The sequence below is a fragment of the Hyalella azteca genome, unplaced genomic scaffold (assembly GCF_000764305.2).
Source record: "Hyalella azteca isolate HAZT.00-mixed unplaced genomic scaffold, Hazt_2.0.2 contig4890, whole genome shotgun sequence".
NCBI classification, from domain to species: domain Eukaryota; kingdom Metazoa; phylum Arthropoda; class Malacostraca; order Amphipoda; family Hyalellidae; genus Hyalella; species Hyalella azteca.
In genome coordinates, this window is record NW_025935099.1 from 33,580 (window position 1) to 56,831 (window position 23,252).

Here is a 23,252-nt window from a genome sequence, read left to right on the forward strand (position 1 = left end):
GCCCCCAGCCTGCGTCGCACCAGACAGGCGACCTGCGCCCCCAGCCTGCGTCGCACCAGGCAGGCGACCTGCGCCCCCAGCCTGCGTCGCACCAGACTGGCGACCTGCGCCCCTAGCCTGCGTCGCACCAGACAGGTGACCTGTGCTACAGCCTGCGTCACACCAGGCAGGCGACCTGCGCCTCCAGCCTGCGTGGCACCAGGCCTGCGTCGCACCAGACAGGCGACCTGCCAATAATAGCTGCTAATATCAGTCAATAATAGCTGCTAACATCAAGATAAACCGCGATGCAGGGTTATGTCATGATATTAGCAGCTATTATTGACTTGATATTAGCATTAAAGAGAGGTTATATATGTAGCGATGCAGACCCTCACACCAGTCATAGACATCACCATGATGCAGACATAACCTCTCGCCAGACAGAAGTTACCGTGATACAGACATAACGCAGCTGTCGTCCAGGGACGGCAGGACGGAGCAATGACAGCTGTCGTCCAGGGACGGCAGGCTGGAGCTGTTGCAGCTGTCATCCAGGGACGGCAGGACGGAGCAATGACAGCTGTCGTCCAGGGACGGCAGGACCGAGCAATGACAGCTGTCGTCCAGGGACGGCAGGCTGGAGCTGTTGCAGCTGTCGTCCAGGGACGGCAGGCTGGAGCTGTTGCAGCTGTCGTCCAGGGACGGCAGGCTGGAGCTGTTGCAGCTGTCGTCCAGGGACGGCAGGCTGGAGCTGTTGCAGCTGTCGTCCAGGGACGGCAGGCTGGAGCTGTTGCAGCCATCCAGCGCATCGGAGGACGGCGCACAACATCGACGCGTCCCACGAGAACTTGCCCGAGAGATCGCGCATGATAAGTCATACCTGCGCGCAGACGGGTTCACTTGCAGCGCAACTACTTCATTAATGATAGTGGGTTATCTAGTTGAATTAATATATTGTAAAGGAGTTACAAATTGACTCGTTGAATTGTCAGCATAAATTCAATTAGTTAGATAGCAAGCCGCAGCAATAGTTGTGGAAATTTGACACCTCGTCAAGAAAATTGAACTGCTGCCAAGAGCTGGTAACTATCTTCAATTACGTCGAGCCATCATCGAGTTTATCTGGTAGTAACAGACCTTGCGACTATATGCTAATCTAAACGCTATTTGTCGAATCAAACATCGTTTTGAGGAGTGGAAATATACTCTGAATTTTTTCCATTCTGCAGTACATCATCCATGGCTAACTATCGTCGGGGGATCAGACCATGCTGGGACTGGACAATTTGACATGAATGGCATGAAATAATGCATCGAGGGGAGCCTCATAGCGACCATTGCAGGCATCATGTTAGATAATTAATTCGCCCGGAACTCTTCATTAGTAAGCTGGAACCTCTCATCTGCCTCCAAATAGAAGATCCTAGACATCAGGCAGATACATTCCTGACGTTATCAATCGTACCTAAGCGTAGTTGCCACAGTTCTTCTGGCCGCAACAAACTGATGCTTAGCCTGACTTTGCAAATGCGAGTCACTGAATTAGCCCCTCCTCGTACTCATGAGTTCACAGGCTAACTCTAGCCATTTTGTGGTAGCTTAATGTGCCGGCTATGTTGCGGCCCCCGTTAAAGATCAACAGCCAAATGGCAGGTTCTTGCATGTCCTTTTAATAGCCTGGTCGTCACCGTTAGTGGAATTTTCTATATAAACACTTCACTTGCGACATTCTTTATAATTAAATCTTATAGAATCGTAGGTTTTGGGGTCATTGAGACATGCATGCCCCTCTCCCTCATCCTAATGACACGGGCAAGATGGCACGACAAAAGAAGGTAGGGGGACTGCAATTCAAAGTCTCTCTAATAGCTAACAAGCAAAAAGATTCACATAACACTAGAAGAGATTTAACACATAATACAAGTTGCAGCATCCATATTTTCGCAAAATAAATGCGCTAAATTGAGTCAGAGAAAATTTTGTAATTATGTTATTCATGCATTTGCATCAATATTTCAACAGGCATTGACTATACAAGTAGATAGAATATTTTCAATTCTCGAGCGCATTAGGCAAACCTCAGTTGACGGAGTGACGAACCCAGCAACTCCGGGGCCGTGCAGAGCTGGCAGCTGCACCATTGAGAAGAGGCAATTGTTATTGAGGGCGGAGATCTGCACGTGAGGAGACAGGAAAACATCTCCAGTGGGTTCCTCAGAAGCACAGCCCGGCAGGTCGTCGCTCTCCACTACGAAAGAGGAGAGTCGCTGGGCACTGACGCCCAAAGGGCAGTGCCACAGGAGGTACAGGAGACGCTGGCTCATCTGCAAGGCATTGTCAAGGATAGTAATGTGGCAGGTCAGCTGATTATAATAAGATTATGCAAGAATAAAGTTCGTTACGGAAAAACCGCTCAATATAAGAGGTGACAACTGTGCTCAAATAACGGCCAAAATTTTAATGGAGTGATATATTTCATAGAAGTGAAGACATAGAAGTGCGTGCGACTTGCATTCCGTCACTCTTAAGGACGATAATGATGACCTAATAATTAATATGAGTTGACCGAAGAGTGCGTGTGACTCACAGGACATCACAATTACGCATGATAATGATGATCTACTAACAATTATTGCACGCGACTCATGGTCCATCACCCGTAATGAGGTTAATAATGATCTATTAACCTCATTATTATTATCTTCTATTATCAATCGAAGACAGAAGAGTGCGTGCAGCTCACAGTTCTGGCTGACGGCCTGACGGTGGTATATAGAGACGCCAGGCGCGATGGTAATGATGATGATCTAATTAATAAGCCAAGACACAGCATCACCATCACCTCACACTTGTGCGGTGCTGAAGTCTGCCACGTACACCGCTAGTGCCTTGCTCAGCACCGTGCTGCTCGCACCACCCGCGCTCACCACATCCACAACCTGATACATCACATCATGTCATCATGATCACATTAACTTGCATCATTCCCTTGCTTCAATCGCAACTCAATAAGGAATGTAAAATCAAAGAAAACGACGACTATATCCACTACATAATTGATTATGAATTCGATGAAGATATCGTGAGTTGGCGTTTTCTTTATTTATACATTCTTAAACGGCAATAGAGATTATTGAAATGAATGAATCTCAATCGAAAGAAAAATTAGACTCGTTGAAAACATGACCTGAATGAATTACCTTGAAGACATGTGCATGGGAGCTTAATGCCCTGTGAAGAAATTTTCAGAGTACCATACACATACCTCGTGAGAAACTGAGTTGAAGAAACTCCCTGCCTGCAGGATTCGAACTCCAGTCTCCCACACGCGAAGCAAAGCTTTACCGTTGAGGAGCTTCATTACCTGGGAGCTTCATTACCTCCTGCGGGAGCTTCATGACCTCCTGTGGGAGCTTCATGACCTCCTGTGGGAGCTTCATGACCTCCTGCGGGAGCTTCATGACCTCCTGCGGGAGCTTCATGACCTCCTGCGGGAGCTTCATGACCTCCTGTGGGAGCTTCATGACCTCCTGTTGGAGCTTCATGACCTCCTGTGGGAGCTTCATGACCTCCTGTGGGAGCTTCATGCCCTCCTGCTGCAGTTGGTGCTACCACTGCCTCTTATCACTGGCAGTCTGGCACAGCACCGCGGTACAACTATAGTGCTATAGAACACCTGCAGTACAACTATAGTGCTATAGAACACCTGCAGTACAACTATAGTGCTACAGTACACCTGCGGTACAACTATAGTGCTATAGAGCACCTGCAGTACAACTATAGTGCTACAGTACACCTGCAGTACAACTATAGTGCTATAGAACACCTGCAGTACAACTATAGTGCTATAGAACACCTGCAGTACAACTATAGTGCTACAGTACACCTGCGGTACAACTATAGTGCTATAGAACACCTGCAGTACAACTATAGTGCNAAATAGGGTGACCAAGCCGAGTCAAAAATTCTCCCGGAAATACAAAATACACACTTCATTCATCAAATTTATATCAGGATATTAATCAAAGAAAACAGCAAACCTGAATGATGCGCGGCGGCATATCGGGGTAGTGGTCGAGCAGAGCTTCGCTGTGGTCACTGAGCAGCATGAGCAGGTCTGCCGCAACCTGCCCCACCAACCGCCCGATCTGCGCAGCCATGGCTCTGTTCATTTGCTTGTTATACTAATTCTGCTTCACCATAACAGCTTCACTTGTTATAATTCTGCTTCACTATAACAGCTTCACTTGTTATAATTCAGCTTCACTAAATCATCAGATATGTACTGACAACTGTGCGAGCACGGCTGCGGTACTTAAGTTTTAATATAGTCTCCACTATTGTCGTAAAGCATTTGCGCACAGAAAATATTTAGACGATTTGTTAGCTGAACGAGTCCAATCGACCACCGAATTTAGCAGCTAAATCAACGGTAATAGCAGTAATATTAGATGAAATGCAAAAACGTAAAAGTAAAACAGGGGGAAACATGCCACAAAATAATGAGTTAATACAAGTATTGTAACTGATCTAAAACCACGTTATTGTAACATCAACAGTCAATTGATAACGCAATCACAAGCAACCAATCACATCAGGCCATCGAAAAATAAAAATCCCAAGNAGGAGTGTGTTGGCAGTCACAGCAACAAGGGGCAGGTGCGTAAAACAAAACAAGGTCAGTAAAATGAAAAAAAAAAAATACTCAAGCTACACCAACAACAGAACGCTAACTCTACCACAAACTCCTGCTTTCATACCTCAGGTTACAGCGAAATTAGGCTGAAGCAACACCCATGTGAGCTGCAAGAGCTTTGCTAGGGATTTGCTATTAGTGATGTGCACGGTTAAATAAGTAAAAAACCGCAAATTAAATTAATAAACGAAGCATGGTTAGCTATAAACTGAATGACCAAATGTGCAATTGTATTGTGCTCGTAATAATAGGCATGCCTTAAAAGATCTTCAGCGAAGACCACTCACGCAATGCGAGTTACTTGAATGCAAAGGAAGGAATGCAAAATCTACGGATTACTAGCCAACCCACACGTCAAAAAACGGCCACTATAATTTTTTGACAATGAAAAATTTCTAAACTAATGCTGAGGTGCGTACATTCAAATCTTAATAAAAATCTAGCAACCAAGATGTTTAATATACGTCTATTAAAACACGTAAAAGCATACACAAGGGAAAATATCCGCTAAAAAGAGCATAAATTTCAAAAACTAAGTTAGCAGCACAACCAAGGTAAAAGCAATCAAAATATGTTAGGGTCGAGTCGGAAAAGTGCTCGAATGCTGTGATTAAGAAGCCGTAATCAACCGTTCGTAACAAATAGTCAAAAAATCCGCGAAGAAAAAATACGAACAGAGTATAACCATTTAATACGAAGAGCTTATTACCATTTAAAACGAAGAGCGTATTACCATTCAATACGAACAGCGTTTTAACATTTAATACGAATAGCGTATTACCATTGAATACGAACAGCGTATCACCCTCTGCGTGGCATGACGACAAGTGTTACCTTGAGGGCGGCCAGCAGCACACTGACGGCGTCAGTAAGGCGGGGGTGTGGCGGCGGTTGGTTCAGTTGGTGGTAGAGACTCGAGGCGAGCGCACAGAGCGCCAGCGACCGCGTCCGCCAATAGCCGTCACGTTTGCCGCTTTTTAGCAGCACCGTTAGAATGTGATCCTAAATAAACAAACTTTATTATTACTCTACGGAATTATGAAATCAATTATTATTTATTACTATACTGAATTATGAAATCGACGTTTTTGACGGGAATTAGATTTATGCGTGGAATCTCTGAGTGCACCAGGAAATTTAATAAGTACCAAAAATTATTCCATGTTTAGACAATTCTTGTCAATGATCTAAGTATTATTCAGAAGCTCATTAGTGCATATTTTCATGTAAAACTTTCTCACTTCGCTTTGACATCCAAAAAGTTGATGTGGAAGGTACCAAGCTGCTCACAGAGCTTAATGATGTTGATTTAAAGTAACACTATTGAACGTTATCAAAGTAAGTGTTGCTATGTAACGTCAAGTTTATACCTTGACGTTAGAGCAGAGTAAAGTTAGAGCAGAGTAAAGTTAGAGCAGAGTAAAGTTAGAGCAACGCACACAGCGCCAGAGACCGCGTCCGCCAATAGCCGTCACGTTTGCCGCTTTTTAGCAGCACCGTTAGAATGTGATCCTAAATAAACAAACTTTTATTTATTACTCTACGGAATTATGAAATCAATTATTATTTATTACTCTGCGGAATTATGAAATCAATTATTATTTATTACTCTACGGAATTATGAAATCGACGTTTTTGGCGGGAATTAGATTTATACGTGGAATCTCTGGGTGCATCAGGGAATTTAAAAAGTACCAGAAATTATTCCATGTTTGGACACTTCTTTTCAACGATTTAAGTATGGTTCAGAAGCTCATTAGTGAATATTTTCATGCAAAACTTTCTCATTGCGCCTTGATATCCAAAAAGTTGATGTGGAAGGTACCAAATATCAATCTGCTCACAGAGCGTAATGAGGTTGATTTAACGAAAAATTATTGAACGTTTTCAAAGTAAGTGTTGCTATGTAACGTCAAGTGTGTACCTTGGCGTTAGAGCAGAGTAAAATTGCTTGATCAGGTTGATTGAAGTAATGACTTGAAGTGACGCTCAAAAGTGAGTGTTGGTATATAGTGAAATAATGACCTTGACGTCAGAGCAGTTCATGAGAGTGAAGGAGCCATGCTGGGGCTGCAGGACTGGCACGGTGGGAGACAGGGAGGCGAGGGGGAGGAGGGACCCCAGGAGGCTGATGGCTTCCTCGCGGGGAAAAACTCCGCCCTGCAACCGTTAACGCAAGCAGGTTCAGCTGATGCATTTACAATTGTAAACTTGTTATCCTACAAGCATATTTAATATATTAGACGCTGCCGAACTATATATAGTTATAACTATGATATATTAGACGCTGGTATGCATAATAATACCGAAATAAGGAAAAAATTCCGCGCCTTTGCATTTCATAGGATGAGAAGTTAATGTTAACCTAGACTCTTATGGTTGGAACGTGCTGTATTTCCTATTCATCTAAGAGTTAAATGCTAGTTATGGAAACGTACCTAACTTAAATAATGTGAAATACGATAAAAATTAAAAATGTCGCACCAATGTAGCAAAACTTCTTATTTTTTTTATTAAATTGAGTTTTTTATTTAGTATATTTCATACGGTATTATTAAATGCAGTTGCTAATTATCGTGTCAGCTGGAGCGCACCTGTTTGCCCTCAGGCGCGGCCACGACGGTGTTGGCAGCGAATATAAAGTCGAGCATGAGCATCGATGATCCAGGAAGTCCCAAGGAGAAGAAGTGTGGGCCACACGCCCCCACCAAGCAACTTATCACCTCCTGCAACAGTAACAACAAACTTCACATAAAGATATCGCAACCTGACCGGAAAAGGGTTCCGGTTTTCCGATCTTTTGAAACCAGAAAAACGGCGAATAAGCTTCTCAAATTACAGAGGATGTAGTTGCTTTAGCTTTGTAACTCTGATAACGAGGACTTGAGACCAGCTTTCTTGCGTCAAATGCATGATTGCTACAGAAAATAGTAATCAGTGTCATCAAATGAATTTCAGGATCTCAGCACTTTGCTTTAGAATATTCTTCAAGGGGATCAACTTTAAAAACAAGCTCCAATGTGAATAGATTTTTTCATGAATGCATTATAGGGTGAAAAACTTAAGGACTTGGGACCTGAGGGACCTGGAGAGACGATGAAATTATGGATGGAAAAAGAAAAATAATTGTACACTTTGAAAATGAAAATTTGAAAAAAATCGCCAGATGATCGCAGAGCAAAAGTGTTGCACGACTCTTAGATTAATTGCCAAAGTAGCAAGGAGCTCTCAATCAATCAGAAAGCTTAAAAAATATAATTCTTACCCGCACTGAAAACCTAAACGAATCGGAGGTTCGAAGTCTCATCAACAGTAAACAAACAATAGATACAGCATGGCCAAAGATCAATCAATCGATAGACATTTTTCATAACAAAGAACCAATTATGAATATAAATATTGCTCTTTGGACAAGCAAACGATAGTTAAAATCAACTGCAATTATCCGACAATACAATTAAAGTTATTTCCTTCGAGAAAGGTATGCACGTTTATAAACTGGATACAGTTGAAAAAAATGTTTGTGTTTGTTGAGGCTTAGCTAGTGTCAACTGGCAACGTATATACTAGTGAGGGGATGGCTGTCAACTGGCAACATATATACTAGTGAGGGGATAGCTGTCAACTGGCAACGTATATACTAGTGAGGGGATGGCTGTCAACTGGCAACATATATACTAGTGAGGGGATGGCTCTCAACTGGCAACATATATACTAGTGAGGGGATGGCTGTCAACTGGCAACATATATAGTAGTGAGGGCTGTCAACTGGCAACATATATACTTGTAAGGAGATGACTGTCAAATGGCAACGCTTATGCAAGTTACAAGGCTGACCTGATCTTGCCCCAGAAGCCCCTGATGCAGGGCACCGTAGAAGGCCGTGAGCAGGTCACGTGACGGCGGCAGGTCGTGACGGCGCACCAGCATGGAGCACAGCAGACGGTACGCTAGTAACTTGCCGCGCTGGTACGCGTTAGGCAAGTTCAGCGCCTGCCCACAACACATACTTAACTCTTACACTAATAAATACTTTTTGGACTTCGATTACAAAATTTTTATGATTTACCTGGTATAAATTATTAATTCTTACACGAATAACTTTTCTTTTGGACTGCGATAAAAAAATGTATGATTAACCTGGAATAAATTATCACTGAATACCCCCAGGATATTTGATAAATAATGAGAGAATGTGACTATGCCGCGAATTGTAAGTTCAGGCCTAGTGCAAAACACAAAATTACTATCAATATGGCAATCATCAAAAATATTAATTAACATCGCAGTGTAAAGGCAAAAAAGATAATTAACATAGCAGTACCTGGAGATCTTCTCCATAAATTTCCATAAAAATCAATAAACGTGAACCAAACTGTGGTATGAACAGTAATTTAAGTTAAATTCGTATTGAATCATACTAAATACCATGAAGACAAAGTCTCCAAATCACTTGAAGTTACAAAGATCTTGAAATTAAACTTTATCGACACAAAATTCTAATGAAATATCAGTGTCAGAAATAAGAATATCCGGCGTGAGGAACCTTGAGACACCAGGGGGCGATGAGGGTGATGGGGGGCACGAGCTCAGGAGGGGGAGGGGTGCTCTGGTTGTCCACGGAAATGCCTTGATTGTCCCGCAGCTGCACAACATCATAGATTAGTTAAGCTTCAGTTTTATTTATCCTTGACATAAGATATAAAATTAACAGCTCTGAAAGATGACTTAAGCTTGCTCTAGACACTTCATTAACGCAAATATGATCTAACCTGTAACTTAAATAACATTAAATTCCAGCACAAATAATAATATAAGTATGAGTAACTAGTTGGCAATGAAGAAAGTAAAGAGAGTGACACATGTGAGAAGTTCGTATTGAATGTCCGTTGAGATAATGTATGACATCGTCATGCCTGACCTTAATCTTAACGAAGGCGCTAACCTTAATTAGGCCTGACCTTAATGAGGACGTTAACCTTAATTAGGCCTGACCTTAATGAGAACATTTGAGAGGTCGGTGAGGTGCGAGAAGACCATGGCGTTGATGGCTGGAGAGACGACGGCCGTGTTGTTGGGGTCGCCGAGGAGCCCCAGGACGCGCTTCCACAGCACCACGGCCACGTCAGGCAGCCACCCTCGCACCGACCCTCCTGCCATCACCGACTTCTGGTCGCATGACACGCCCTCACATGTGTCTGCCCAGGATAAAAGTCATGTAACAAAGTTAAATGCAAATATACTAAAAGTATCTAGTCACCATGGATGAAAACTTCAAGACGAACCTAATAAATATGTCAGGACCTCTCACGTCTCTACTCACGCCAGGCGTGTGATAAATTTAAATGTAAATAAACTTAAAGTATCTAGTCAATATGAATGAAAAGTAAGAGGAGCCACTTCGTTTAAGAGGAACATAATAACATGCCAGCACTTAGCACGTGTCTTACAACAGTCAATCCCAAGTTACACATGCCTTAAAACATCAGCAAGAAAAAGCCATTAAAACCAAAGACCAAAGGACCAAAGTTTCTCACACATAATTTTGGGGTTAAAACAAATGTCATCAAATTGAATTAATCTCATAAAACCTTAAATTCACCACGATTCAGAACTTAATTAACAGACTATTGAAGGTATTACTTATTGAAACCTGAGCGAAATTACTAATGACCAGCTACACGCCTAGACGGCAAACTGATGTTAATTCCATTGATATTTGGTAAGACTAAACGAGTAATGTTTTCAGGCCATCCGAGCCCCCAGCCTACATGAATTGTTGGCAGAAGTAAATGAAATTGAGTGAAAACAACATTTCAGGTAATAAGAGTGAAACTTCCAAGCCTTAATTATATCACATTTTATAAACCAAGGTGAACTCTGGACTAGAATGAGAACAGCTAGCACCAGTCTCGTCAGTGAGCATACGTTCAAATAGTGATACTCAGCTTATTCATGTTTAAATAAACATTTACTTATTTTATCAATAAAGCAATGTTATATTTTAATCTAGAAATGCAAACAACATATTTCTCCAACAGAGTTAACTTAAGTAGGCTATTCCTAACAACTTAATAGTACACTCGCCTCTATATTCAATCTAAACTTATTCCATTTTCAACAGCACAATTAAAACGTAAGCTACAATTTTCAACTGTAATTTTAGAAGTTCTAAATTGAAGAAGCTGAGCTATTGTTAGTGTCCAACAATTCCTGCTTGTGTTGATGTACATATAATCAATTTAAGTTTTACTTAACACAATTAACTAAACATATTACCTTAAAACTGCCCAATGAAAACTGGGTGTGTAACAAAGTAACTGTCGTGGTAAAGTTTAAATGTACAACATCAACTGTAAAGAATGTAACCCATGCAAATAAACGATTATTTAGTCAAGTAACTAACATTGGTGCAGAGCAGACGTAGAACGGCATTTCATAACGTGCTCGTATCTGTCATACACTGCACAGAAAAAAAAAACTTCATTAGATAATCATGATAAACATTAACTTCGGTTCAAATAGATGACTACGAGTGTGGCAACAAAGCCAGAGGCAGCGCGGGGCAAACAACTGCCCTACTGTACATGGTACCTGCTATAATATGCAATAGAACAGAGGCAGCTAGACAAGCTGTAGTGCTTTATTCATGGTAAAGAATAGCATCAGCCAGAGAAAATACTTTTATGTTTTTAATGTAGACAAAAAATCCATTCGGATAGACATTAAACTTTGATGTTTTTTATCCAAATAGAAATCTCCTCACCCAGGTATAAACTTGATTTTTTATGTAGATAAATGATTGCCTCAAGCTGATATTTATTTTTTTATTTTTCGAATCTAGATAGAGTCAACTTTTATCTGGAGATCAGTCAATTAACCACCACATCACGATTTAAAGCAAATTATAAATGATTTTTGAAAGGGTACATAGATTCGAAACTAGGTAGTTCTTGAAGGAGTCCAAAATCTGACCTTTTCTCATGTGTAGATTGGAGTCTGACAGCACACGGACTAGTCTAGTGGGGCAGTTGTGGTGGTGCTGGTGGTGGTGATGGTTGTGGTAGTGACGGTGAGGGCATGTCGGCATCACCACATCCTGGTGGTGACCAACGCCCTCACCACTCGACGGGTGGTGTTGTGAGGAGCTCGAACTGTTCATTCGTCTGCGGTGGTACTGTTCGCTTCCTGTTCAACACAGTTGAAGAGCTAGAAGCTAGAATATTAAGTTTCACTAGCTTGAACATCAACAAATAAGTATTAAAGTAGGGAATATTCAATTGCAATGAACCTACATTTCTAAAACTTGATGCAAACATCTCTTCAACTTATCCACAGAATACTAGCGCATTTTATACATCAAACTCATAATTTGGTGTAAACAAACTTCCCTGTACATGGGTTGCTGACCTGTGAGCGACGTCTCCTCCGGCAGGTGTGGCAGGACCGCGGACGCTCCTACAGAGGGCGTGGCGCTGCCCCCTGCCTGCTGTTGCTGCTGCTTCACGCCGTTCCAGGTGCGACTAAAGTTAGCGCTGCTGTGGCTACTGCGGATGCTCTGCACAAATACATGCAAGCGTCAGCACGGAAATGCGACCAAGTCATTACATTGTGTTAGAATTACACACTTTTAATGACGATTTTAAATTAAATTTCGTTTTGTGAAACTTCCATCTTTTTTGGTTAAACAAACTACAGTGATATCGCTCCTGCTGCTTTACTTTATGGCACAAACTGAATTCTAATTCAAAAAGTTATTATATCCGGTATCGGGAAATGAAATTGAACGAGAATGTAAAGTTGAGAATGTAAAATTTCTTAATGGCTGACCGCATTATGGCTCTTGCTGCCCCGCTTGATGGCGCGGCGCTCGTTGACGCGGTCCAGAGGCAGGTTGTTCACCTCAAGGCCGTACACGTGGCGGGCCAGACCACCGCATTACATTTGAGTGCAAAATTTAAAGGTACGAAATACGTATTCATTAATTACAAGGAACCATAAGTGTGGATGCATAGTGAATAAGCTTCACCTTGAACATACGCCATTAGTTGATTAGAGTGAAGACTTAACATGACCCTCAAACCAGCTCTATAGCTGCCCAGAGATCAACATTAATGATCGATTAGTCAAATCATTAGCATAATTCAATTGATGTCACTATGTTTTTACTCACCGCCCACTCTTTGACAAGCTCGTCGAGATGTGAGAGGGATGAGAGGGTAGAGAGGAGCTGGTCCCAGAGCTCGCCACTCACAACTACACTCAGGTTGGCCTTGATCCACGACACTATTAGCGTCTGCACGGCGAGAAGAGAGTTTTAATGCGTGGTTAAAACAAAATGCTTTTCCTTCAACATTTATTGGCAGGTTACTAATACAAACAAAAATTAAAACAAACAGGTCAAGTTAATATCGAAGTGTGAAGAAGTTAACTAACGGCATATTTGTTAAGAACGTAATTAAATACTATAAATCAGTTCAAGTACGGACACATGCATTGATAATATTTCGAATGTGTGACTGCGTTTACCTGGAAAAGAGCTGAAGCAAATCTGCCACCCAGGGAGTCTTCTTTTGGCTTGACATGGCGGCCACTGAGCGTCTGTGATGTGATGTGGAACAGCACGATCAGCAGCTGCTCCCTGCAACACACATTTGCTTCAATAATCAACTTCAATAGAGCACAAGTAGCAAAACTTATTCATAATACAGGAAGAACTTGCACGATTATAGGATGCAAATGTATCAGCAGTACACATTTTGGCAGCAATTTCTTACATCGGGTAACGCTTAGTATATCAAATTGATAATTTATAACAGCTCTGACAAAAAAAATCTCTTACTATGAGAATTTTTTTTTTGTTTCATACACTAAGGGTACACTGACTAAACTATCATCTGCTCTTCACATGTCTTGCTTTCCATGCCCGCTTACTACTCTAAGGACAAGCCTGTTGTCTTATTACCATGTCTTCCTTTCCATGTCTACCTACTACTCTAAGAGCACGCCTGTTGTCTTATTACCATGTCTTCCTTTCCATGCGGGTGTTCATGACCATATATCGGTAGGTGTTGAGGACGTGCTTGCAGTGCTCGACCTGCTCGTCGAGCAGCAGCGGGTAGTCGGGCGATACCTGCAGCAGAAACACGTTCGCTGCGCTCGTCACGAACACTTGAAGCACGTTCTGAAAATCCAGAATATTTGGTGAGGTTAGCATTAGAATATAGAAACATCAATAAAACCTGTCAGTAAATTTATAAGGCGAATTAATTATTTTGTGGGATCAATGATGCATAAATAAATAAATAAAAAACAAGCAATAAATAAAAAACAAGCAATAAATAATTTAGAGACATAACCAAATTACTAGTTGGACAGTGCCGGGAAGAACATTCGAATGTAAACAATGGATACAAGACAGTGGGATGAATCGAACAAAATTATTAAAAAGTAATAGAATTTCTTCGGCGATGCATGAACAAAACTTAATTCCCGCGCCACAACCGAAGAGGTTTATTTCCCACTTGTAATTAGAATACGTTAATATCAAGAGTTTATACTATAAGAAGACAGATAACTCTGGATTTGTACGTTAAGAGGAACCAGTGCACGATGTATAGTTAAGTAATAGTTGCTTAAGCAATTAGGATGAGATGAAGCAGCGTGTAGACCTGCAGTCCTGCGCGGACGTTGTTGTCCCTGTTGATGGCCACGAGGTATGAGTCGCTGCGGCCGCGTCGCCCGCCGTCTGTTTGACTGCCAGGCGACTCCAGCTCTTCTGAGTCACACTCGCTAGGCTCCAGCAGGAAAATCGGCACGTCGCCAGTCTGTGAGATGATAACAAGAGCTTAAATGTTTTTAAAGAAGCCAATCTCCTAACAGAACTAAAAAATGCATTTGCAATATATTTGCAATTTATAAGGCACTGCGTAGGCTCAATGGTCCCAAATATCTAGCCAAGCCACTGCTCAGGCCCTTAAGGCAATTTATGGTTCGAACCAACAGAGTTTCTAGGCAACAGCACCTCTTGTGAAACACAAAAAATACAGTACAATCTACAATTACTTGTAAGTACCAAATAAAAATGATGTAATGTTATAAGGAATAAGAATAAAATATACCTGGTAAACTACATACATTATAAAAAATTATAATTGCAAATAATCAACTTTAGTACAATGTATACAAAAAAAACAATCAAAAAATTAAATTTTTCGATAAAAAGCGCACATTTAATTCTACCTCATGAATACTTCACTACACTAAGCTAGGAAGACAATTGAATGTATAAGAGTTTGTTTGCCTCAAAACTGACCATTTGTATCCAATCTCTGTAGCACAAGATGACCGTCTTGATAGCTTCAGAGTACCGGAAGCTCAAGCAGAGCGCCTGACGGAATAGCTCGTGTATGAAGTTGACGTTGGAGCGCGTGGAGAAGAGCACTTCTCGCACCAGTCGCGCCTCCTCGCCCGCACTCGCGTCACTGAAACCATTAATTCTTATTACTAAAACAAGCTCATCCTGCTTATAAGATAACACAATTAACGAGGCATTGCTACATGCTATAGTTCAGCTCTTGATCAATCCGTGCTGCAGGAATAAAAAAAAAAGACAATACAATACTTCAGGCACCGTATGCAATCATAATGCCGAACATTTTTTACATTTATTAGAGACTAAAATAGTGCTTAACCCACATTGAACATGAGTAGAAGGGGCTAAGCCACTATCATGTACTTCTATCACAACTTAGGCTATGATATATGGAGTTTAAAATGCGGAAATATAACATACAAAGACAGAAGGTTTGGTCGTACTTAGCGTAGTGAGCAGAAGACACCGAGTCCTGATCGCTGGTGCTGCCCGTGCCTTCTTGGGAAGTGTTCTCACCTCGACGTTCATCCCTGTCACAGTAAAAAAAAACACTTACACAAGTAAACATGAACCTTCTACATGTTAAGAAAATGAACACTACTAATTAACATGAATATTTAAGCAAATGTTAATCATAAATGAAATTTTTCGATAAAAAGAGCACATTTAATTCTATCTCAATAATACTTCACTATACTAAGCTAGGAAGACAATTGTATGTATAAGAGTTTGTTTTCTCAACAATGACAATAACATCTGTATTTGTAAACATCCTGTCACAAGAATGAAGTTAGGTCAGACCCAGTATGTTGGCGTGACAGAGGAGGCTGTGTGGCAGGAGGCACAGATGACACGTACTGACGCACCCAGCGTATGAGCACCACCTGGCAGGTGCCGTACAGGCTCTTGCCAGGACTGCTGCGTAGCTCTGGTAACTCTGCAAAACATTCACTTATAAGAATTCAATTGTGAGCAACATGACTCCAATATCCATCTAGAACTAATTCAATTAACAGCCGATGCTCATAAACTGAATAATGTTAACAAGTTTTACTTTAGTTTATCCTAGAATTTCTTCTTATTCAATGTATAGAGATGTCTCTAAAGAATTTTTTCTACAGACAACTATCAATGAATTCTGTTAAGAAATTTTTAAATAATTACAGTCGATTAGACACTGTTGGTATATCGATTAGACACTGTTGGTATACTTATATACCTACATCCAACGCAAGAACTAAATTTGAAATCTATTAAGAGTTTAAGACCAAACATTTCTCAAAAGAGATTCGTTTGCCAAGCAAAACGTTACCTAGGTTGGGTCTGTAGAGCGAGTTGCTGGAGCTGAAGTTGGGGAAAATGTAGGGCAGGTAGACGGCCCGGAACATAGAGAAGAGGTACGAGAAAGCCACGTGGCAATGCTCTGTCTTGGTGCCGCCTCGCCACTCTACCTTCCGAACCTGCAGTACAACAGCTGCTCAGTGGCAACTCGCTCACTATGGCAACATTACGGCTATGTTTTAATGACGAAACATTACATTGTTGACAGCCTTCCAGTGGAGAGAACATTGTAGTGTAAGCAAAATTTTTTTTATTGAAGCAACATTTTAGTGACGACAATACGCATACACACTAAACACAGAGGTAATTGAGACTGCTATAGCAAAGTGTAGCAGTTTGAACTTAAATCCTTAACACGGAAAAATACAAAGCCTTAGCTTGCAGATACCATGGTTTCCATAAAGGGTAAGAATTACAAGTAGGCCTATCATTGTGATTGAAGTTACCAGCATGTCGTTAAACCAGCATCACATACCTGAGTGACCATGAAGTCCAGGAGAGAAGAAAGGAAATAAGCTGTGATGTCGTCAGGGGTTTTATCTGTGGATGAGGAGGGGATGATGGCCATGGCTTCAATGGGGGAAACTTTTGTGCCATCGCTGCTTGTAGTGGGGAGGACTGCGCGAGGGGGAGGAGTGGGGAAGCCAGGAACAAGGGAAGCAAACATGGCGTCCATGTCTGGGGTCTTGCTCTCGCCAACTATCATGTACCATAAGATGAATAACCTGCAAGATGAGGGGTAAAGAAATTTTAAAGTGAGGACACTTACAATAGAGGCCACAAAGTTTGTATTTCATGAGAACAGGCTAATAATGGACTCAATACTAGAATTTGTAATTTTTTATAGCCGGATTTTGGGTTTAACGTTGAACAATTAGGACAAACTTGAAGTTCTCAAAGATTGCTAAATATTGAAATAAAAAATATTTTCCACAAAGAAACAGAAACTAATTTAGGAGAATGGAACTTAACTCACCGGCATCCTTCCCTGCGGAGCCTTATGTTATTGCCCCGATGCAGGAGCTTCTTAAAGACATGGGTGAGGGCATTGCATTGCCAGCGTCGCGTGAAGAGCTGCGGCAGCAAGCACAGCAGTCGCTCCAACACAAACAATGACTGCTCCAGGTCCTCTCTGTGAGGCCGCTGCTGGACACTGAAGCCTGGAAATCCATCCATTATGAGAAAAGAAAATACTTTTCAAGGTAAAGTAGAAGTTTTAGATATATATACTACATACCATCTTCTAAATGAACCAAAAACATATATTAAATATAATTAATATAGATTATCAAATCACCAGTCATAAATCAAAGATTTAGCAGTAGCATTTATTTTATAAGTTATTTAACATTCTTTTCAAAAGTCATAAATTCTGATCTAACAGGTAAGGCTGAAATGATCATAAAATTCTATTTGGTGACTTCATGTCAAATATGTAGACAAAGCTAAGAGCGTGTTACCCCAGTTAAATATACTACCATATAATTTTAGTGTTCTCCAAATCAACCATTAAGACATCAAGTACAGAACCACCTATCCACTAACAACTAATGCAGGGTGCATAAGGATAATACAGTACAACTGCATTGTTATTTCAAGCCATTTTGCTACTAGTTTATAATAACGTAGTGAATGGTTACACACAGAACAGCAATCACTTGAAGAGTCAAGACATTATATATATGTACGTATATATACCTTTCTGCTGGAGTTGTGTCTCAAAGAAAATAAAGGCATCATAGAAGACGTAGAATACGGGGCTGTAGTTGGCATCCAAGAAGGATTTCAGTTCAGTCAGCTCACAGTTATCTGGAAGAAAAAACTAACTTATTTTCAACACACAATAAAGCTGATAGCTAACAAATGCAGCTAAACCATCAAGATCCATTAAGTGATTACCAAAACAATAAGATTTATTAGGTGGTGTTATCATAATTTAACCAGCCAACCTTACTGTGGTACCATATTTTTTTTCTTTTTTTTTTTTTGTCTTTCCTCAACACTGAAGGTTATGATGAACATAGAAATTTAGGAAAATATATTTGAGGATCCAGATGCTTGGCAAATAGTATCAAATTTTATTCATACAAGTTATGAGTGTTCTGCAGTTGTGGCAGACAGAGACAAATTTTAATTTGCATACAATATATAATGGACCTTTAAAATCCTATTGTGAATATCCTGCTAAGGCTTTCCAAATTTGAAGGTTCCTGGTAAACAATAAAGTGCAGACAAGACAAAATGTGTTCTTCACTTTTTGCAAGAATCACTATAGGTAGACTGTCTCAAACTAGTCCTATAGGTAGACTCACTCTCAGACTAGTCCTATAGGTAGACTCACTCTCAGACTAGTCCCCAATTCTCACACTAGTCCTTAGTAAGATAATATAATTAGGATACAACTCATCTAGAATAACTGGGCTTTTTTAAGTTAAATAATCCCAGTATTTCTTGTGCCTTTGATATCTGTTGCCAAGAATATTTTTAAGTAGGTACAGTACCTATTAAAAGGCAAATTGCCTTTTAATAGGTACTAGGTAAGTTTGGCATATATTGTAGAATATTTGCCAAATGCTATTGGCTATCCTATGCTACTGTGCTTTTTTCAAAGTGGCATAGGTTTGTAAGTCTCATTCTTAAAAGCTTGTTGGTAATTTCAAGTCAAGTGCAAAAATTTTGAAAATCAGACCATTGCCAGTTTTGACAAAATTTCACACAAGTGCTGATTTTTTTTCTAAAGTAACTTAGCTATATTTTTTGCTAACAATATGGAAAATTAGAGAGGCTAGAGATTATCACATGGGGTGTTAAAAAAGTCATAGATCTTGTGGTGCATAATCTATTCAGGACAATCTGGATTGCTGCTGATTTTAAAAGTCATTCATAGAACTTGTGGTTGTCTTTAAAAAAATAATAGTCATAAAATTTGTATTAGTATTGTAAAAACTTTTTGAGTAGAATAATTTCAAACATACACAAAAATAGCTAATGACTTTTTAAAAGTTTAATGACCTGCATACAAATAGAAAGTTATTAATACCGGTAGCTCTCTGGTAGGTACTTATTTAGTTCATCACCATCAGAAGTAAGATTATATACCTACATAAAATATTTAAACTTGACTTATTTGTTTTTCCATAACTCACAACAACTCAGAATTGTCAAACCATTTTTTTGCCACTTTGATTTTGTTCTTTCAATGCCAAAATGATTAAGTACATCTCAAGCACTTTAGTTGCAACAGCATTCATAATGAAGAGAAAGGCAATACCATAATATAAAATATTTCTTTGTAGGAGTTTTAATCTGATGAGGGAAATTAGTTTAAGAAAATTCAGAATCTGATTTTTTTTCAGTGTTTGGATTGAATAGCAATAATTTTGCAGCAGATTCTGCAATACAAGAGGCAGTGAAATGTTTAGTTTAGTTGTTGTCATGGCATTTATATTTGGTTTTGAATAAAAAAAATACACTTTCATGTATATGGACTATAATTTTTGCATTTTAATGGAGTAAATGGACAGTCATTAAAATTATCTAATTCAGAGAATCTTGACTCTTCTCTCATGCAAATATTGAATAATAAAGAATTAGGAGTTACTCTGTGGTGGCTAGGTGATATCTTATTCTGAATTGATAACTATCAGCAATATACCTATTTTGCCTTTCATAGTTACACACGCAGGGTTGACTAGTTTCTGTGCAATTGGCAGACAAATAAATTTTGCTTGCTTGCTAGATGGTTCCTGGAAAGTATTATTATTTTTTTTTTGTGGATGCAAAGATAGCAAATAAATGTTTATGGCAAGAAAAGAGATAAAGTTTTTCTCTATCATCAAATAATTACTGAAAACAGGCTGCATTGATACCCAACAAAATAAATTATTGTGTAGGTAAGTTGGTAATCCTACAATTTTCAGGAAACCAATAGAAGTTAATTTATGCTGGCCAATGGAATGATTGACTGGAACCAAATTGGTCCATGAATTTTGCCAGTGCATCACACAAATTTTACAAAAATTACCAAACCACATTTTGTCATAGGCTTTTACTGATCGCAGCAAGCAAACTAAATTTGGTGCCTTGATAAATTGTTAACGTACTTCAAATGTTTAGTCAAGGAATGCTGCTGCAATAAAATAAATGAGCTTGCATCTGATGCAAATTGACAGAAAATGAATCCAAGAATTCACCAATTTTAGGTTATTCTCATATAAAGAATAATTGTATTAAGTAGAATAATAATTTTTCCATTGGCATGGTCATTATTAAACACAGAGAAAGAAAATTATTTTATATTTTTGAACATGTTACATTTTATTTTGATAAAAAAGTATAAATTACATGGGTACTATGAGAGTAATTTTTTTTGAATGATCACCCAGAGCTCTACAGAAAACTCCATTAGATAAACTGGATATGCCACAGAACAGGTCTGCAGTATGTGGATCATCTGGGACATTGTCTCTATCTGCCTTTGATGGCCGAATTGTCCAGTAAAATAAACATTAACGGTTGCAAGAACCTAGACTCGTCAATGCAGCTACGATTCCCATAAGAGCACATTTAAAAATCTACAAGGAACAGCCACGGCTTTTAAATATTTATGTCGGTCAGTATCAACACTCCAGCTGCAACTCAGCTTTGAGGCAACACGAGAGACCACGATATGTCCAATCACTCCAATGATTATAATACTGGCAATAATGAAGATTCAAGTTCTGAGCACTGCACAATAATTATATTATTGTACAGCCATCAGCATAGTATGGTCACAGTCATTGTTAGTAGCGGTACAGTCCACAATTACCAAAATCAGAAGTACGGCAATGAGCTCTGAGTAACCTCATCAACTATGAAGACAAATGCCACTACTGAAAAGTACGGTTGTGATAAAACAACCTACGGCCAGACTGACCTGATTTTGATTGTGTTCAGACGTTCTTTTTCATGTACTAGAGATGTTTGTCAACATAGGATGTGAACTTGAACTTCCAATTTTAATATGAAATGCACCAGTGTTTAATGGCAACCCTCTTTGTACAATATTTTTACCGTAAACTTTTCATACAAGAACTTACAACATGCCTCTACTGACCACTATGGATGCAACCTGACTAAATTATATTAAAGCAATCTCTGATCAATCTATAAATAAAATTACCGCAATGTAAACAAATCACCAAAAATCATTATAATCATGTGAATCATAATCCAAGAAGAAGTGTAATAGTGGCGGCTGTCTTTTACAATCCTAACTGATGTCTTTGGAGCAATAATTTTCTGTACATTTCCAATAAGTTTTTCTCTATCTTCAAAAAATTACTGAAAACAGGCTGCAATGACAATCAACAAAATTAATTATTGTGTAGGAATGTTGGTAATCCTATAATTTTATTGAAACCAACAGAAGTTAAATTATGCATATTATATATAAGGCATATTATATTGATATAATTAGCCTCACTCAACAGTTGGAAGGATTTCTAGAAATAATGATTCATATTTCTAAGACCAATCCAGTCTGGTAACTTGAGCCATTGTAGCTACTAGCTACTACTGCAGCTAGTAGTGTGGTTCCCCAATGCCTCTCCTTCTTGCAATCTCTAAGCTGCAAACTATTCAAAACTCTGCCCTTTGCATAGCCATGGGATCTCTTCAAATGGCCTCCACCTCCAACTTACACAGCAAAGCTGAGGTCTTACCTGTGACCGAACACCTCTCTCTGCTCTGTTCACAGTACCGTAAACTGGGGTAACTTTGACTCCCGGGGTAACTTTGACCACTTTTGGTTTTCTAACAAAAACCCCCAAAACTCAAAAACTATTTGACATAGAAAAATTTTGTCAATGGGCATTAAAGGCCTAATACTGAGGCTACAAAAAAAAAGTGGTCAAAGTTATCCCAGTTTACGGTACCTAGCCAGTGCCCTACGACCACACCATCCCAGCTACCCTATCATCACCCAGACATCGGGGCCCCGTCCCATGAAGCACACGATTCAGACCCACTTCCTCCCTTCATTCTCTCACCTGCTGAAGGAGGGGGTCCCTCCCTCTTGACTCCTACTCCACTGCCCTCAACACCCTGCACAGTACTGCCATCTCCTATTTGGCCTCAGCATCTCCTAACAAGGTTTTGCTGATCCCTGCCCCCTCTTTCTCATTCAGTGAGCTATCCCTCCCCAGGGCGGCCAGTAGCGCCCTTTTCCAGCTCCACTCTGGCTACTTATTGCAGCTCAACTTGTACCTTGCTTTCATTGGTGCAGCAAACCCTCTCTGCCCTGAGTACCTACAGCGCAATGGATCATACCACCCATCACCTCTTCAGCTGCCCATTGCACCCCACCTTGCTAACCCCACTGGACTTCTAGTCTAACCCTGGACCAACTGCAGCATTCTTCTCATTGCTCCCATCCTTCTCCAACATCATAGGATCCTCCTCTCCCGGAGCTGCCCTCTTTCCGGGGGCACTTCCGAGCAGCAGTCCAGGGCAATTAACAACAACAACTGCATTGTATCTACAGTACTAGCTTGAGTAAATACTAGGGCAAATAAGAGTTACTGTGGAAGGTAAATTACAAAAAGTCTCCTCTTTGTCACCATGATTTTAGCAAGCAGTTCAAAAACATCAGCTCATCATGAAAAGGAAATCTAGTATTAAAATCTTATAAACAAAATGAATTAGTGTAGTAGTTATTCATGGATATATGGATTATCTTCATCTTGAATTCCACCCTGCTTTACAGTGTGAGTCTCAGTCCACTGTGCAGAGAGTGGATGAATATTGCAAGATCTTTGGCGACGCTTCAGTAGCAAAATTTATGCCTTCAGAAGATCTTGCCAACACATTTAGATT

At 40.0% G+C, this 23,252-nt stretch overlaps 1 protein-coding gene across 1 annotated transcript in view; it reads right to left on the reverse strand.

Annotated features, from left to right (window-relative positions):
* Nucleotides 1-429: 429 nt before the first annotated feature.
* Nucleotides 430-23,252, reverse strand: part of LOC108668654 (ral GTPase-activating protein subunit alpha-1) — a 24,528-nt gene continuing 1,705 nt past the window's right edge. Inside the window, exons 2-27 of the mRNA XM_047880185.1 lie at nucleotides 18,093-18,203; nucleotides 17,371-17,554; nucleotides 16,870-17,119; nucleotides 16,366-16,513; nucleotides 15,855-15,990; nucleotides 15,497-15,583; nucleotides 14,994-15,162; nucleotides 14,350-14,505; nucleotides 13,702-13,862; nucleotides 13,208-13,319; nucleotides 12,826-12,974; nucleotides 12,509-12,608; nucleotides 12,089-12,236; nucleotides 11,654-11,866; nucleotides 11,085-11,141; nucleotides 9,674-9,876; nucleotides 9,225-9,323; nucleotides 8,516-8,671; nucleotides 7,273-7,404; nucleotides 6,704-6,838; nucleotides 5,513-5,680; nucleotides 4,023-4,130; nucleotides 3,363-3,575; nucleotides 2,832-2,921; nucleotides 2,083-2,306; nucleotides 430-862 (exon numbers count right to left, since the gene is read on the reverse strand). Of these exons, the coding sequence (XP_047736141.1) occupies nucleotides 430-862; nucleotides 2,083-2,306; nucleotides 2,832-2,921; nucleotides 3,363-3,575; nucleotides 4,023-4,130; nucleotides 5,513-5,680; nucleotides 6,704-6,838; nucleotides 7,273-7,404; nucleotides 8,516-8,671; nucleotides 9,225-9,323; nucleotides 9,674-9,876; nucleotides 11,085-11,141; nucleotides 11,654-11,866; nucleotides 12,089-12,236; nucleotides 12,509-12,608; nucleotides 12,826-12,974; nucleotides 13,208-13,319; nucleotides 13,702-13,862; nucleotides 14,350-14,505; nucleotides 14,994-15,162; nucleotides 15,497-15,583; nucleotides 15,855-15,990; nucleotides 16,366-16,513; nucleotides 16,870-17,119; nucleotides 17,371-17,554; nucleotides 18,093-18,203 (4,142 nt within the window). The remainder of the gene's footprint in view (nucleotides 863-2,082; nucleotides 2,307-2,831; nucleotides 2,922-3,362; nucleotides 3,576-4,022; nucleotides 4,131-5,512; nucleotides 5,681-6,703; nucleotides 6,839-7,272; nucleotides 7,405-8,515; nucleotides 8,672-9,224; nucleotides 9,324-9,673; nucleotides 9,877-11,084; nucleotides 11,142-11,653; nucleotides 11,867-12,088; nucleotides 12,237-12,508; nucleotides 12,609-12,825; nucleotides 12,975-13,207; nucleotides 13,320-13,701; nucleotides 13,863-14,349; nucleotides 14,506-14,993; nucleotides 15,163-15,496; nucleotides 15,584-15,854; nucleotides 15,991-16,365; nucleotides 16,514-16,869; nucleotides 17,120-17,370; nucleotides 17,555-18,092; nucleotides 18,204-23,252) is intronic.